Source organism: Lithobates pipiens, unplaced genomic scaffold, assembly GCF_037356315.1.
Source record: "Lithobates pipiens isolate NorthernLeopardFrog02 unplaced genomic scaffold, aLitPip1_a1.2 Scaffold_16, whole genome shotgun sequence".
Lineage (NCBI taxonomy): Eukaryota > Metazoa > Chordata > Amphibia > Anura > Ranidae > Lithobates > Lithobates pipiens.
This window is the reverse complement of record NW_027507748.1, coordinates 36,303,579-36,319,753: the sequence shown is the minus strand read 5'-3', so window position 1 is coordinate 36,319,753 and position 16,175 is coordinate 36,303,579. Positions and strand designations below refer to the sequence as shown.

General features: G+C 43.2%; 1 protein-coding gene across 4 annotated transcripts in view; it reads left to right on the top strand.

Moving 5' to 3' along the window:
* The window catches only part of ILDR2 (immunoglobulin like domain containing receptor 2), a 456,394-nt gene extending 443,567 nt beyond the window's left edge, over window positions 1-12,827 (top strand). For 2 of the 4 annotated variants that reach the window (XM_077479741.1, XM_077479738.1), the window contains 3 exons: window positions 5,789-5,984; window positions 9,719-10,334; window positions 11,756-12,827. In XM_077479741.1, the coding sequence (XP_077335867.1) occupies window positions 5,789-5,984; window positions 9,719-10,334; window positions 11,756-11,791 (848 nt within the window). In that variant the 3' untranslated portion in view covers window positions 11,792-12,827. Of the gene's footprint in view, window positions 1-5,788; window positions 5,985-9,718; window positions 11,157-11,755 lie in introns of those variants that run through there. The other 2 variants (XM_077479740.1, XM_077479737.1) reach the window with 1 other exon arrangement.
* The last annotated feature ends 3,348 nt before the right edge of the window (window positions 12,828-16,175 follow it).

Genomic DNA, 16,175 nt, shown 5'->3' with positions numbered 1-16,175 from the left:
AGACAGATGGGCACACACGCGGTCGGAAAATCCGATGAAAAGCTCCCATCAGGTCGGAAATTCCGGCCGTGTGTACGCGGCATTAGAGGTTCATTTTTTTACTGTAGAACTGTAATATTTACAGTAGCGATTATTTGCTCTTTTTGTACTATAAAGGGCTCGTTTTCTTTTTTTTTTAACCCCATAACTGGCCAATTAGTCGATTATGAAAATAGTAATCGATTAATTTCATAATCGATTAGTTGTTTCAGCCCTAGTGATAATAAAACGTATATGCTTCATCACAACTGTGTAAGACCGATATGAAGAACGTTACACAGCTATCGATGATGGGCCTGCTATACAAGCATCTCATTTCCTACCTGTGATAATTGTCATTTCTCTTCTACGACACTTCTTTAGATAAAATGATTGTAAACCTTTAGTTAGAGGTCTTGTTTTCCATACAGCTGCAATTTTCTATTAACTTCTTCTCTTGGAGGGTAGAATTCCCTCACCGATAAGCATCTCCATGGTGCAAAATGTTGGATCGCCTAGTCTTCTGTCTTGGGATTGCTCATCCATGTTGACAAGCAACCAATCACAAAACAGGAACATTATAACAGCTGGACCATGGATATGTTTTTCAAGAGATGCACTAAATGGCCAAAAGTTTGTGAACCCCTGACCATTACACCTACTTTTTTAGTAAAAGCAGTGACGTACCATCCATGTGTGCAGGGTTTGCATGCAAGGCACAGAGGAAAGGGGGTCCCAAATAAATCAACATCCAACATTTCCCTGATCCCCAAGTCGGTAAAGTATTGCCTTGGAACTTCCATCTTATATGCAGGCACCCGTATTTGCAGATGCTTTGCTTATAGTTCTGGCTGCCGTTGCCCACGGCCACTGTCTTTAAGTGGAGTAATATGCTCCTCCTGAGGGCTGAGAGCAGGCTTGTGACAGTGGGAAATAGCGGTGACTTTCTGGGGGGGGGGGGCACACTGATCCCTCTGTTTACTGACAGGAGTGATTGTGGTATCACTTCTGTCAGAAGGAGCAGCAACAGATAGCCGAAGCTGGAGAGAGGATTAGGCATTCTCCTCCCTCCAGCCTGCAGGTGGCAATAGAGAGCAGGGGCTGAGACTCAGTCCCTCATTCTAAGCACAACGCTGCTGTGCAGTGAGGTCATGCTGCCTTTTTTCCCCTCTATCCCCTTATCTCATGGCTGGGTGGATGAAGAAGAAGATGCTTCACAGTGTGGTCTGTAAGTACAAGGGGAGAGAGGAGGGGAACAACTCAGCCCCAGACCCTCACTCTCTACTCCTCAGACACACTGATCCCTCTGTTCACTGACAGGAGTGATTGCAGTATCACTTCTGTCAGAAGATGCAGCGACAGATAGCTGCAGCTGGAGAGCAGGGGCGGACTGACAGCTCATGGGGCCCCCGGGCAAAAGGAGAACATGGGGCCCCCTGTGTCTCCGCCCACGTTCAAGCTACATCCACACAAAGCCCCACCTACATATTGCACTGCCCACATTGCATGCATTCAAATAATTTCTCTACACTATGTTCAAAATAAATGTTTATTATAGGTATTAAAGAAAAATAAAATGTAAATTAAAGTGCAACAATGGTATGGGAGCAGGTGGCCACATCGTCTGATTGTTTCTAGGGTGAACTGGTGGGGTAACCAATGTAAGGAACATTCTTCTACTGACTATCAATGTAAGGAACATTCTTCTACTGACTATCAATGTAAGGAACATTCTTCTACTGACTATCAATGTAAGGAACATTCTTCTACTGACTATCAATGTAAGGAACATTCTTCTACTGACTATCAATGTAAGGAACATTCTTCTACTGACTATCAATGTAAGGAACATTCTTCTACTGACTATCAATGTAAGGAACATTCTTCTACTGACTATCAATGTAAGGAACATTCTTCTCACTGATCACCAATGTAAGGAACATTCTTCCCACTGATCACCAATGTAAGGAACATTCTTCTAACTGATCACCAATGTAAGGAACATTCTTCCCACTGATCACCAATGTAAGGAACATTCTTCTAACTGATCACCAATGTAAGGAACATTCTTCTCACTGATCACCAATGTAAGGAACATTCTTCTCACTGATCACCAATGTAAGGAACATTCTTCCCACTGACCACCAATGTAAGGAACATTCTTCCCACTGATCACCAATGTAAGGAACATTCTTCTCACTGATCACCAATGTAAGGAACATTCTTCTCACTGATCACCAATGTAAGGAACATTCTTCCCACTGATCACCAATGTAAGGAACATTCTTCTCACTGATCACCAATGTAAGGAACATTCTTCTCACTGATCACCAATGTAAGGAACATTCTTCTAACTGATCACCAATGTAAGGAACATTCTTCTCACTGATCACCAATGTAAGGAACATTCTTCCCACTGATCACCAATGTAAGGAACATTCTTCTCACTGATCACCAATGTAAGGAACATTCTTCTCACTGATCACCAATGTAAGGAACATTCTTCTAACTGATCACCAATGTAAGGAACATTCTTCCCACTGATCACCAATGTAAGGAACATTCTTCCCACTGATCACCAATGTAAGGAACATTCTTCCCACTGATCACCAATGTAAGGAACATTCTTCTCACTGATCACCAATGTAAGGAACATTCTTCCCACTGATCACCAATGTAAGGAACATTCTTCTCACTGATCACCAATGTAAGGAACATTCTTCTCACTGATCACCAATGTAAGGAACATTCTTCTCACTGATCACCAATGTAAGGAACATTCTTCTCACTGATCACCAATGTAAGGAACATTCTTCTAACTGATCACCAATGTAAGGAACATTCTTCTCACTGGTCACCAATGTAAGGAACATTCTTCTCACTGATCACCAATGTAAGGAACATTCTTCTCACTGATCACCAATGTAAGGAACATTCTTCTCACTGATCACCAATGTAAGGAACATTCTTCCCACTGATCACCAATGTAAGGAACATTCTTCTCACTGATCACCAATGTAAGGAACATTCTTCCCACTGACCACCAATGTAAGGAACATTCTTCTCACTAATCACCAATGTAAGGGACATTCCTCTCACTGATCACCAATGTAAGGAACATTCTTCTCACTGATGACCAATGTAAGGAACATTCTTCTCACTGACCACCAATGTAAGGAATATTCTTCTACTGACTACCAATGTAAGGAACATTCTTCTACTGACTATCAATGTAAGGAACATTCTTCTACTGATCACCAATGTAAGGAACATTCTTCTCACTGATCACCAATGTAAGGAACATTCTTCTCACTGATCACCAATGTAAGGAACATTCTTCTACTGACTATCAATGTAAGGAACATTCTTCTACTGATCACCAATGTAAGGGACATTCTTCCCACTGATCCCCAGTGTAAGGAACATTCTTCTCACTGATCACCAATGTAAGGAACATTCTTCCCACTGATCACCAATGTAAGGAACATTCTTCTACTGACTATCAATGTAAGGAACATTCTTCTCACTGATCATCAATGTAAGGAACATTCTTCCCACTGATCACCAATGTAAGGAACATTCTTCTCACTGATCACCAATGTAAGGAACATTCTTCTCACTGATCACCAATGTAAGGAACATTCTTCTCACTGATCACCAATGTAAGGAACATTCTTCTCACTGATCACCAATGTAAGAGACATTCTTAGTGTACAGATGGCAGTGTTAGAGCCCTTTCACACTGGGGCGGCGTGGGGCACGCCGGCGGTAAAGTGGTGCTATTTTTAGTGCCACTGCACCGTCGTTTTAGCAGCGATATTTGCCCACTAGTGGGGGGGGTTTTACCCCCTGCTAGCGGCCGAAAAGGTTAAAGCCACCACAAAGCGATGCTGGCAGTATAGCTGTGCTGCCCCATTCATTTCAATGGGCAGGAGCAGTGGAGGAGCAGTACATACACTGCTCCTTTACCGCGCCAAAGATGCTGCTAGCTGGACTTTTTTTAGCGTCCTGCCAGTGCACCGCTCCAGTGTGAAAGCCATCGGGGCTTCACACTGGAGTGTGAGGAGCGGCTCTTTCAGGGCACTTTGCAGGCACTATTTTTAGCATTATAGCGCCTGCAGAGCACACCAGTGTATCTTAGGGATAAGCATCCAGTGTATTCATTTCAGTGATATATATATATATATATATATATATATATATATATATGGAATAACACTCACTTAGCCCAAGTTCACACTGACAGCGGGAATGAAAGTGTGCGAGTTCAGCTTAACTCGCACAATTTCAGAACCGCATGTCAGTGTGAGTTTGGCAGCGATTTCAAAGACATCTGTGCGGGTTGCTGCACAGATGTCTATGGAAATCGCACCCAGAAGTCGCCAAAAGTAGTACAGAAACTACTTTTGGGAATCAGTGTGACGCTGCAAATGCACCGTCACACTGATTCAGGTAGTGCCATTGCCAGCAATTTGCCATGCAATTTCACATGTTAAATCGCATGCCAAATTGCTCCAATGTGAACCAAGGCTAAGTGCTATTCCCTATATATAACAATGATATCTATACACTGAGTGGCATTCAGTGTAACAGATATCAGTGTGCACTAGTGAATAGCACCTGGTAAATAGGCACATGGCAAGAGGAAAGGAAAAAGAACATCCATTCATACTACAATAACTGTAACTGCTGTCTGTCATTATCACACTGACCTGCTGCTGCACACAAGGCAGGTCAGTGTGGGTGGCCAATTCCACGAGGAGTTAACTCTGTGCCTGTGGCTCTGTCCTCTGTGTGCACTCTGCAGGCTCCAGCTCCATATCGACTGTCCCGTGCGGCAGTGTTGTGTGTGGCCCCGCCCCCTCTGCTGAATTCCTCGGGGGGGGGGGAGAGGTGGCCAAAGCACCTGTCTCTGCAATTATCCCCGCACGGCTGACGTGACAGGGATCCATGATTGATTGCACTAAGATCATCTATCTCATTCCCGGCCAGCTCGCTCCTCTCCTCTCCTATAGCTCTGCATGAGCAACTGCCAGTGCCAGCAAGGATGTGTGCACTGGTTCCTCGGGGGCTCTCTCAAATTCTGCATTTTAAGATGCGGGCACCTCAAGGGGCAGACTGAGCCGGGCCCCCCCCCACCTCGGGGCCCTCGGTCGGCGACCGAGTGACCGAATGGTCAGTCCGCCCCTGCTGGAGAGAGAATTAGGCGTTCTCCTCCCTCCAGCCTGCAGGTGGCAATAGAGAGCAGGGGCTGAGACTCAGTCGCTCAGTCTTAGCACAGCGTTGCTGTGCAGGGAGGTCAGGCTGCTTTTTTTCCCCTCTATGCCCTTATCTCATGGCTGGAGGGATGAAGAAGAAGATGCTTCACAGTGTGGTCTGTAAGTACAAGGGGGAAGAGGAGGGGGACAACTCCGCCCCAGACCCTCGCTCTCTACTCCTCAGACACACTGATCCCTCTGTTCACTGACAGGAGTGATTGCAGTATCACTTCTGTCAGAAGATTCAGCGACAGATAGCTGCAGCTGGAGAGAGGATTAGGCATTCTCCTCCCTCCAGCTTGCAAGGAGGAAGAGGAGGGGGACAACTCAGCCCCAGACCTTCGCTTTCTACACCTCAGACCCACCGTCAAATATAAATGTTACCATATCCATGCTCACTCTGTACACAGTAATGGCCTCTTGTATTACGTTGTCTTTTTAGTCTTGATGTTTTCAGGGAAATGATAGCTAACCTGATCTTATACTTGTATCACTTGCATTTCCTTTCCTAGACAGCCACACAATCTCGGAGTTGAGTTCCCTGCACGACGACAACTCACACTACAATCGTTCCTATCGCCAAGTCCGCAGGAAGCCTCTCCCCTCCAGCTGTAATGTCGATGGGGATGCAGAATATTGGTCCGGCGTAGTCGGGGGAACCACAAGGTCCTCCAAATTCAGGGATGACCGAGAGAGTTTCAGGAGTAGGTGAGTAGGAATGACTAAAGCTGTCCAGTCATACTACTATCATATTGTACAATCTGCGAAGCTAAAGGTAGAAGAGGACAGAGACGAAAGAAAAATATAAATGTAAAGCTGAGCATACAGTGTGGGAGGGTTTACTAAAACTGGAGCACTCGTAATCTGGTGCAGCTGTGCATGGTGGCCAATCAGCTTCTATCTTTCAGATTGTTCAATTAAGCTTTCACAATAAAACCTGAAAGCTGATTTCCATGCAGAGTTGCACCAGATTTTCGACATCAAAGGTCCGACGGAACGATTTTGATTTGCAAAAATCCGACACACTTTAGAAATAGAACATTTTTCAAATTTTTCCGCCGCAACTCCGCCGGACCCAGTTCCTACCGAGAAATCCGCTTGTGTGTATGCTAGTCCGACGGACAAAAACCGACGCGAGGACAGCTATTGGCTACTGGCTATGAACTTCCTTATTCTAGTCCAGTCGTACGTCATCACGTTCGAATCCATCGGACTTTGGTGTGATTGTGTGTGGCCAAGTCCGTTCATTCGGAAAGTCCGTCAGAACTCTGTCAGAACTCCGCCGAAAGTCCGTCGGACCTAGTCCCTCGAAAAGTCCGGTCGTGTGTACGCGGCAATACTCTGACTTATCAGGGGGCATCTGAACACAGTTTCCGTTTTATTTTGTTTTAACCATGTGACTGTTAAATATATAACCATGTAATGGGGTCCTCGTGTCTCCAAGATCACTGGGGGGTCAGATCAGGCATGCTTTTTCCCTCCTGCCCCCATCCTCACCATTAACAGTTACATACCTCCCAACTTTTTGAGATGGGAATGAGGCACACCTATCAGCAAAAGTAAGCAGGCATAGGACACACCCCCTTAAAGGAGAATTTTACAAACCCACAATTGCTTTTTTTTTACCACTACTTTCCTTTATATTGGCTTTCGGAATTTACAAATGCAGCAATTTAAAAATCAGATGAAAGATTTAGCGCTGGAAAATACTTTTTGATAGATGAAAAGTGCATTTTATATACATCTATATAGATCAGACCAAAATGAGGCACATTGCTCCAAATCAGGGACAGTCCCTCAAAATCAGGGACAGTTGGGAGCTATGCAGTTATGACAAGAAAAGGAGAGGACATCCCAAGACAAGAGAGGGCCATGACTGTTGAAGGGTATGGGGAACCCTACGACAGGTTGTTTTTCTGCAAGGATTTACTTCCCAGTCTGTGCCCCCATTGGGGGGGCTTTAAAAGACAAGTTTAGAGATCCAAAAAAAAAATGTCATAGTCAGCCAGGTGGAAGCAGCATCGGTCTCCCAGCACTTTTAACCACTTCCCACCCGGCCAATGCATATATACGGCCGGGTGGGAGCTGTCTACTTCTGATAGGACGTTCAGGAACATCCTTCAGAAGGAGCGGGATCGCGCGCACACGTGCCCGCGCAGCGGCGCGATCCCGATGTGCTCGTGTCACCCGGACACGGCACATCTCAGATCGGCAGGAGGGCTCTGTGATTGGCCCTCCTGATCACATGACGGCCGTGTCAATCAGGGCCGTCATGTGATGTAAACAAACAGCCGGTTGCTAGGCACGGCTCCTCCTCTCCTCACACAGAAGTCATCGCTGAGGAGAGGAGAGCAGATCGCTGCAGCCGGCTGATGATCAGTGAGTATGAGCTGTTTTTTACAGCTTTTTACTCACTGATCACCAGTCTAGTGTAATACACAACACACCACACAGTATAAACACAATGTCCCCACATATGTCCCCAAAACACACATGTCCCCAAAACATACATGTCCCCAAATAAAACACATGTCCCTAATAATAAAAACATGTCCCCACATATGTCCCACTAAAATCACATGTCCCAATGATTATCTGCACACATATGTACGTGATCACCTGCACACATATGTACATGATCATTTGCGTACATATGTCCGTGATCACACAAACCAATTATTATACACTTAACAGAATTTTTTTTTTACCAAAAACATGTAGCAGAATACATTTTGGCTTAAATTTATGACAAAATTTGATTTTGTTGGATTTCTTTTAAAATATAAAAAAGAAAATATTGTTTTTTTTCCAAATTTCCGCTTTTTTTGCGCTTATATCGCAAAAAATAAAAAACGGAGTCGTGAATAAATACCACCAAAATAAAGCTCTATTTGTGCGAACAAAATGATAAAAATTTAATTTGGGTACAGTGTAGCATGACCGCGCAATTGTCACTGAAAGCGCTACAGCGATGAAAGCTGAAAATTGGGCTGGGAAGGAAGGGGGCGAAAGTGCCCTGTATTGAAGTGGTTAAGAATGAGAACTGAGCAATCAAAGACCACTGATGTCTCAGTTCTGCGTTTGCACTGAGCAGAGAGTTGGTGACTGTCAGACACCAGCTCTCTGCTCTGCCCCTCCAGCACTCACTGGACTGCCGGGCTGTGCAGGGGGCGGGATTGTCTGACTAGGGCTCTCAGCAGGGTGCTGAATGGCTGAGCCAGCTGCCGGTCCAGGCATCTGGATTGATGCCAACATTAAAGTCAGAATCTCTCCTGAGACTGGACCAGACCGGTGTTCATTCTGCACTCTTTTGACTCGTTTTCAGCCGATAGCGGGCAAGAATCCACTGTCGGCTGACGTCATACAGCCGGTCCAATCTCCTGGAGATGTAAGGCTAAAAGAGGTTTGGCCCTACTTCTCCTTTAACCATATGGCCAGGAAGTAATGGGAAATCTCTGCAATGGAGACACAAACTGCAACAGTTAAAATGTGTGAAGTCTTAAAACTTTTCCCAGTTTAGCAGTACTTTCCATGTTTTCCAGTCTTGGTGACATCCGCTCTTCTCGTTTCTTGTCCTGGTGTCACAGAGACAGGAAATTGGGTGAATTCTCCACAACAGAGGTCATAGACAGTAATAAAAGCTTGATGGGGCATTTTTACTTTTCCCAAGTCTAATTTAAACAACTCTAAAACATTTTAACTAGAATCAACTGTACAGATGATAAAGCCCAAGGGTTTCTACCACAGCCGAGGTGCCTGTGGATAGATCCATTATGCAGTTTACTGTGAGAACCCTATGATGTTGTTCACAGAAAGTCCCAAAGAACGTTACTTTCTTGGTAAAGAAATATACATATTAAACACCAATGGTGTTCAATGTTGGATTGATGCTTAAATACATATTTCTTTACCAAGAAAGTAACGTTCTTCTGAAGTTCATACAGTTTTGTGAACCGTGTAATAAATCCATCCAAGGGTGCCTGTGCAACAGTAGATAAATTTGGGCTTTTTTTTGTCTGACTTTATACAATCCTAACATTCCCCAAGCAGACCTAGGACTAGCCTATCCCAAGCAATCATTTCACAACCTTGGTGGAGACAGATCTACTTTCCATAAGAACTCATCAAAGGTTACAGATACCATCTCTTATGGTCAACCACAACCTCACTAGTTGTACAGTATTCAACCATATTCCTTTTGTTTTTTTGTTTAATAAGGTCTCTCCTGCCTTCCCTCTTTTTCCGTGTTCTTTTGATCTTCCTGACTGTCTTTATTTCCTCACTCCAAGAACTACAAAAGAATAGATTGGTTGAAATTAGTCTTTACTTGTTAGGATCAACTTTGGTTTTTATAAGACATCACTGTCCTCAAAAATGACTATGCGTAAATAAATCTTGCATAGATTTTAGCACCTCAACTATACATTGATTTTTCTTCACAGCCTCCAAAGACCAACATCTGAAGTTTTAGAAAGGAAATCCTTTCCCATGGCAGTTCAAGCTGTTTCTACTGATGAGTTAGCGGCATTTGCGGACTCATATAAACAGAGGCCTCGGAGGGCCGACAGCCGGGGCCCTTGCTCAGGACCAAGGTTTGAGCGATCTGAGTCAAGAGGAAGATCAGTCTACCAGGACAGCTCAACCGAAGACTACTATGGAAAACGAAACTATGGAAGGGAGCTCTTTTCAGACAATGAACGAGGCTGGTCATTCAGCCCTTCTAGGATACGAGCCCCAGAGGACAAGCATCTTCCCAAAAGGATATCTAGAATGGGACAGAGTTACGATGACGCTTACCTTAGCAGTATTCTAGAACGGAAGTCAAGGGGTATCGAGGAAACCAGCATCACCCCACGGCAAAATTCAAGCCGCAGCTACGGTCGATCTCCAACAATCAAGACCGGAGAAGGAAAGGACCATAACAAAGTTGAGGAAGAAGACTCGCTTCCTCCCTACAGCGAAAGAGAGCTTGCCAGGGCTCTCCCGTTTCGTACAAGAGAACATTCCTATCTCAGCGCCTCCGACAAGAGGAAGAAAAAGGAGCAGCCCAGTAAAACAGTGAGAAAAGCCTTCTTTTTTTACATGAATGGGTCACAGGCCAAATGGGGTTGGAGGGCGTTGTCAAAAATTTAAGAAAAAGAGTGGGGAGGATGTGTGTGTGTGGACATTCTTATATGATATATTGTGCCATTTCGGAGATGTTTGTGGACCATAAACATTGAAAATGCATGCTGTATAAAAGCAGCTCTTCAATATCGTTCTACCACCTTTCGAAAAGGGACGTGTTCTTGTCCACTTTTTTTCGGGTATGTCAATAAAACAAGTAACACGGGAAAAACATGGGCTGTTCGGACAATTCTCCACGAAATGGACATTGGGTATTTTAAATAATGTCTCTTTTTTTTTTTTTTTTTTTTACATTCTGTACATTTGGACTCCAGATGTAATTGTCTTGTGAAGGCATGGTGAAAAATTGGGAAAATTTTGTCTGAGTCTAATTTCTTTGTAAAGAAATAAAAAACAAAAAAACAAAATTCAGTCTGGGAGTTTCGGGCAGTTCCACTCTTTAAGGGTGATCTTGTGGTTATTATCTTGATATTATGAAACTTAGATTGAATTGTAGTAGAAACTTATAACCTGCATCGTCTTTCAATTATTAAAAAGCAAAAAAAAAAAGCTGCAACAGAAGACTTTTAAATTTTCTTGACCAGACATTATTTTTGGTGTCAATAATAAAAAAATAAAAAATAATTATTTTACATGACCAAAACATGTTCAAAAATGAAATTGTTTGTGTTGCTGCTGCATATTATTTTTGTTCCCAAATTACTTTATATGAAATTGTAAGTGTGGCAGCTTTTTACATGTCGAAAATTAAACTTTTTGAAAAATATTAAATGTATTCACTTGGAACAAGAAAAAAAAAAAAAAATTGAAAACAAGATGGTTGGTTTCCTTTATTGCTGGATCATTAGTTATTTCTCTTCTCTCTTTTTTATAGTTGTGTTGTTTTTACACAAAGAATGAGGGAAACAGCCAATGGGGCAAATCAATATTTCACCGCCACAATTAAAGAGAAATAAAATACGTAATCCCAACCATCCAGTATATAACTCCCCACCCTTTCATATTTCATCTTGTGTGTTCTTTCACCTTTGTCATGAGTCACACATTTGACATCAATCACCATAGCCTGCCCTTATGAAAGAGATCTCATTAGTGTTACCCGTTTGTTTTATAAAAAAAAAATTGAACGTGGGTTGTACATCGTGTCTTGCCGCAGCTTATGATGCCCTGTGTGTAGCTTGAATGGATTGATGACTAAAAGGCGCCATTTTTTTGTTTTGTTTTTTTTGTTGAAATTGTAGACAGGGGATTTTTAATTCAAAGTCCTCAAGGTCAGGGATAGTTTTATCATTTTGTTTTTTTTTTTTCCATTTTTGTCATGTTCACATCTTACTGTTTATTATTTTTCGCAGGGTGATTTCCCAAACAGAATGTCCCTCGTTGTCTGACATCGTGAAAGACTTAAGGAAGATTCTCATTGGAGGAGGCACTGAGGCAGTCCTGGTTTACGAATGACAGAGCCATGAGCCACTGTGCTCCAAGGATTCCCTTCTTGACGTGGAAGACCTTTAACTAGCCTATTTACCACTGGACAGGAGACCATGTGCCTTGGGCCTTAAGTTGGAGCACTGGTCTCCTGCAGGGTATACAACCCAGAGTCTAATGGACCTCAAACCCAAAAAAAAATAATAATAATAATAATCTGGAGGGATATCAGGGCATCACAAGTTGCTGTGATTTTTAGGTTCTGCGAGGACTAGCCTTAGAATATTTTAACAAATATTTTCTCCTAGATAAATTGATAGGGGTGATCGATGCCTCCATGCTCCAACATTCCTTATGTCTCACACTCAGTGTTATTTTTGTACCATTAAGACCTCTTTGTGCCTCTCATTCACACTGTCCCAAAGAAGGACCAGTGGTGTCTTTTTGTATGCAGTGGGCAGAATTCATGGACATAGCTTTCACATTGGAAATACAATTCATATTAATATTTGTAATATTAGAAGTGTTTTTTTTTTTTGTTTTCTTGACCAACAAAATTGATTTTAAAAATGGAACTGGCCCAAAACAGCAAGCGAAAGATTAATAAAGCCCAATTAAACTCTCAGTTAACACCAGCTAAATACTTTCCAGGTGCATCAAAAGGAAAGATGTGTCTTAAGCCGGCCATAGATGGTTTCAATCTCGATTTGAACCATATACAAGCCGGTGCTGATAAGTAATTGAGCCTTACCCAGATAATATTGAGCTAGGAAGCTGTAACTGGCACGCTATTCTACATATTCCCCCAGGAAGTCAATGCACTTGCGACATCTGTCCTGCAGCTTCTTAAGTCCCTGCAAATAAAATTCTTCCGGCTGCTGGTGTGACCACTCATTTGCCGCATTAGTTGCCTCTGGAACTCTCCCAAATCATTGTCCCTTTAGGTGGGGCAGGCGGGACTTTTAAGGTACCAAAGGATAGAATAATCAATCAATTTAGAAAAATATACATTTTATTTAAACAATTCTTTAAAATCGCAATAAGCATTTACAAGAATCACCTATTATTTCTTTTGGCATGTACAACCACTTCTTACTCTACATGAACTCTACTCTACAGTGAAACATGTGGAGTAAGAAGTGGTTGTACATGTCAAAAGAAATAATAGGTGATTCTTGTAAAAGCTTATTGTCATTTTAAAGAATTGTTTAAATAAAATGTATATTTTTCTAAATTAATTGATTATTCTATCCTTTGGTACCTTAAAAGTCCCTCCTGCCCCTTCTTCCTTAATTTTGTTGTTTAAATGGAATGAGGGAACGAATTTTGATCTCTCATCACCCAGTCCTAAAATATATATTGTCCCTTTAGGTGCTTTTTGAGATTGGGGAACAGATGATAGTCAGAAGGAGCCAGGACGGGCAAATAGGGTGGATGGGGCATCACTTGAATGCCTAAGTAGGTACCAGTTTTGCCATTGTTTCACCTGCAGTGTGTGACAGGGTGTTGTCATGCAACAGGATGAAACCTTTCGGGAGCTTTTCTCAACATCTTTCCTTGATATTTTGCCTCAACTTTGTCAATAAAGCACAGTAAACTGTTGCATTGGTGGTTGAACCCTTTTGGAGGTAGTCTACCAACAGAACTCCCTTCTTATCCCAGAAAACTGTTGCCATTTGCTTCTGCACTGACCTTTGCACATGGAACGACTATGGCCTGGGGGAACCACTGTGCCTCCATTCCTAAGACCAGCCTTTCTCAACCTTTTCAACACAGAGGAACCCTTGAAATAGTTCTCCAGTCTTGGGGAACCCCTGCTAAAAATTAGAAGTCTTCAACTTAACACATTAGTGTGATGGTCAGTGGGAAGAATGGTCCTTACACTTGTGGTCATTGGGAAGAATTACCTCCTTACAGGTAGCTAAAAAGATCAATCGTGTGAGTGGGAACTTATCCGAGAGTCAGAAAGGGGCCAATGCCGAAGGAACCCTTAACAACCTCTGGAGGAACCCTAGGGTTCCACAGAACCCTGGTTGAGAATCACTGCCTTAGACTGTTCCTTTGCCCCAGGATCATAACAGTAGAGTCATGTCTCATCACCAGTTACCAGTTTTTCCAGGAACTCTGACTAATTTCCTGAAAAATGTTCCAAAAGAGCCACCAATGTCTCCACACGTTTCCTCTTTTGTTCGGGTGTCAAAAGTTTTGGGATCCACTTTGCTGCAAGCTTTCTCATTTCCAAGTCGTGGATAATGGCACCAACTCTCTCACGTGATATTCCCAGATATGTAGCAAGACTTTTGGCTGATATTCGCCAGTCCTCCATGATCATATCATGGATGGATTTCACATTTGCAGGCACAGAGACAGAAACAGGCCTTCCACTCGGTTTCTAACTTTCAACACCGAAATGGCCAGTTTTAAAATTGACAGCCCAACATTTAACTGTTGCACATGAAGGGCCACTGGCACCCAGAGTGTGTGACATTTCATCATGGATCTACTTCACACCTTTCCCTTGGAGAAACAGGAGCTTGATTATTGTCCTATGCTCTTCCACATTTAATTTTTCTGGAGGTGCTGCCATGTTCACTTTGGACCTGAAAAAGAAAGATAAGTTAAAATCCTAGGTAGTTGATTTTTTTCACCATTGAATGCAGACAGTACACCCTGCAATTTACAGCTTCCTAGCTCAATTTTTTCTGGGTAAGGCTCAATACTTATCAGCACCTCCCCGTATGGATAGGCTGAATGTACCCAAGTTGATCAATTCTAAATGATTGCTCAGAAGAAAATATTAATCTAGAATATAGGTACCCACATCCTAAATATTGTGAAAAGGAAATTGAATGTAGTGGGGCTACAGGTTTTTCTTGGTACCTTCACAAGACATTACAAGGTTTTGTTGATGGTTTCTACACCCCCACCATTGGGGTCACCTCTACCAGGGAAGCTACTCCAGGGCAGATCCGTTAGTGTAGGCCATCAGGCTCAACATGTTTTGCGGTTACCCGCTTCTTCAGCAGAATAGAGAGGGAATGAAGCACTCAAGGTCAGGCACAGTCAGTCAACAGCCGCAAAGGGGTGTCAAAGCAGAAATCCCTGGGCGAGCATGGGAGCAGATATAGCCAGACCACTGTAACTTCTCTGTGTGCTCAGTGATGATAATTGAAAGCAAGGAATTGGTTCTAATTTTGAGGCAGTGGGATAGATAGACCTTAGATGGATCCCAAGGATTAAGGGAGTAGTTCCGTACCCAGAAAAGGTAACACACAGAGTGACTCATATATATATATATATACACACAATATTTTACAAAAGTGAGTACACCCCTCACATTTTTGTAAATATGCTATTATGCCTTTTCATGTGACAACACTGAAGAAATGACACTTTTCTACAATGTAAAGTAGTGAGTGTACAGCTTGTATAACAGTGTAAATTTACTGTCCTCTCAAAATAAGTCAACACACAGCCATTAATGTCAAAACCGCCGGCAACAAAAGTGAGTACACCCCTAAGAGAAAATGTCAGAATTGGATCCAAAGTGTCAATATTTTGTGTGGCCACCATTATTTTCCAGCACTGCTTTAACCCTCTTGGGCATGGAGGTCACCAGAGCTTCACAGGTCACCACTGGAGTCCTCTTCCACTCCTCCATTATGACATTACTGAGCTGGTGGATGTTAGAGACCTTGCTCTCCTCCACCTTCCATTTGAGGATGCCCGACAGATGCTCAATAGGGTTTAGGTCTGGAGACGTGCTTGGCCAGTCCATCACCTCTACTCTCAGCTTCTTTGGCAAGGCAGTGGTCGTCTTGGGGGTGTGTTTGGGGTCGTTATCATGTTGGTATACTGCCATACGGCCCAGTCTCCAAAGGGAGGGGATCATGCTCCCTCCCCATTCACACCTGAGACTTTGTAACACTAAGGAGTCACATGACTCCAGGGAGGGAAAATGGTGAATTGGGCCCAATTTGGACATTTTCACTTAGGGGTGTACTCTTCAACTCAAAGCCTTTAAGGATATCTGCAGCCTTTTTATAGAGCATCAGAGCAGCTGGGGGGGGGGGAGGGGGGCAATTGCCCCCCGGCCCAGTCTGCCCCTCAGTTTGGCCCCTTTCACATGAGGCAAAATCCGATTTGCTCAGCAGGAGATCTGTCCACTGATCCTCTGCTTAGCTTAACAGGTGGATGACAGGTCCATGTCCACTTAGTTTATATAGTGGGCACAGACAGAGCCTGCTCTGCTCTATGCGTGGCCAGATGTAAACGGACCGACTGCCCTCCCAATCTGCCTAGACAGAGGGGGACGGATCCCCTTCCGTATTTTTTTTTGCGGATTGT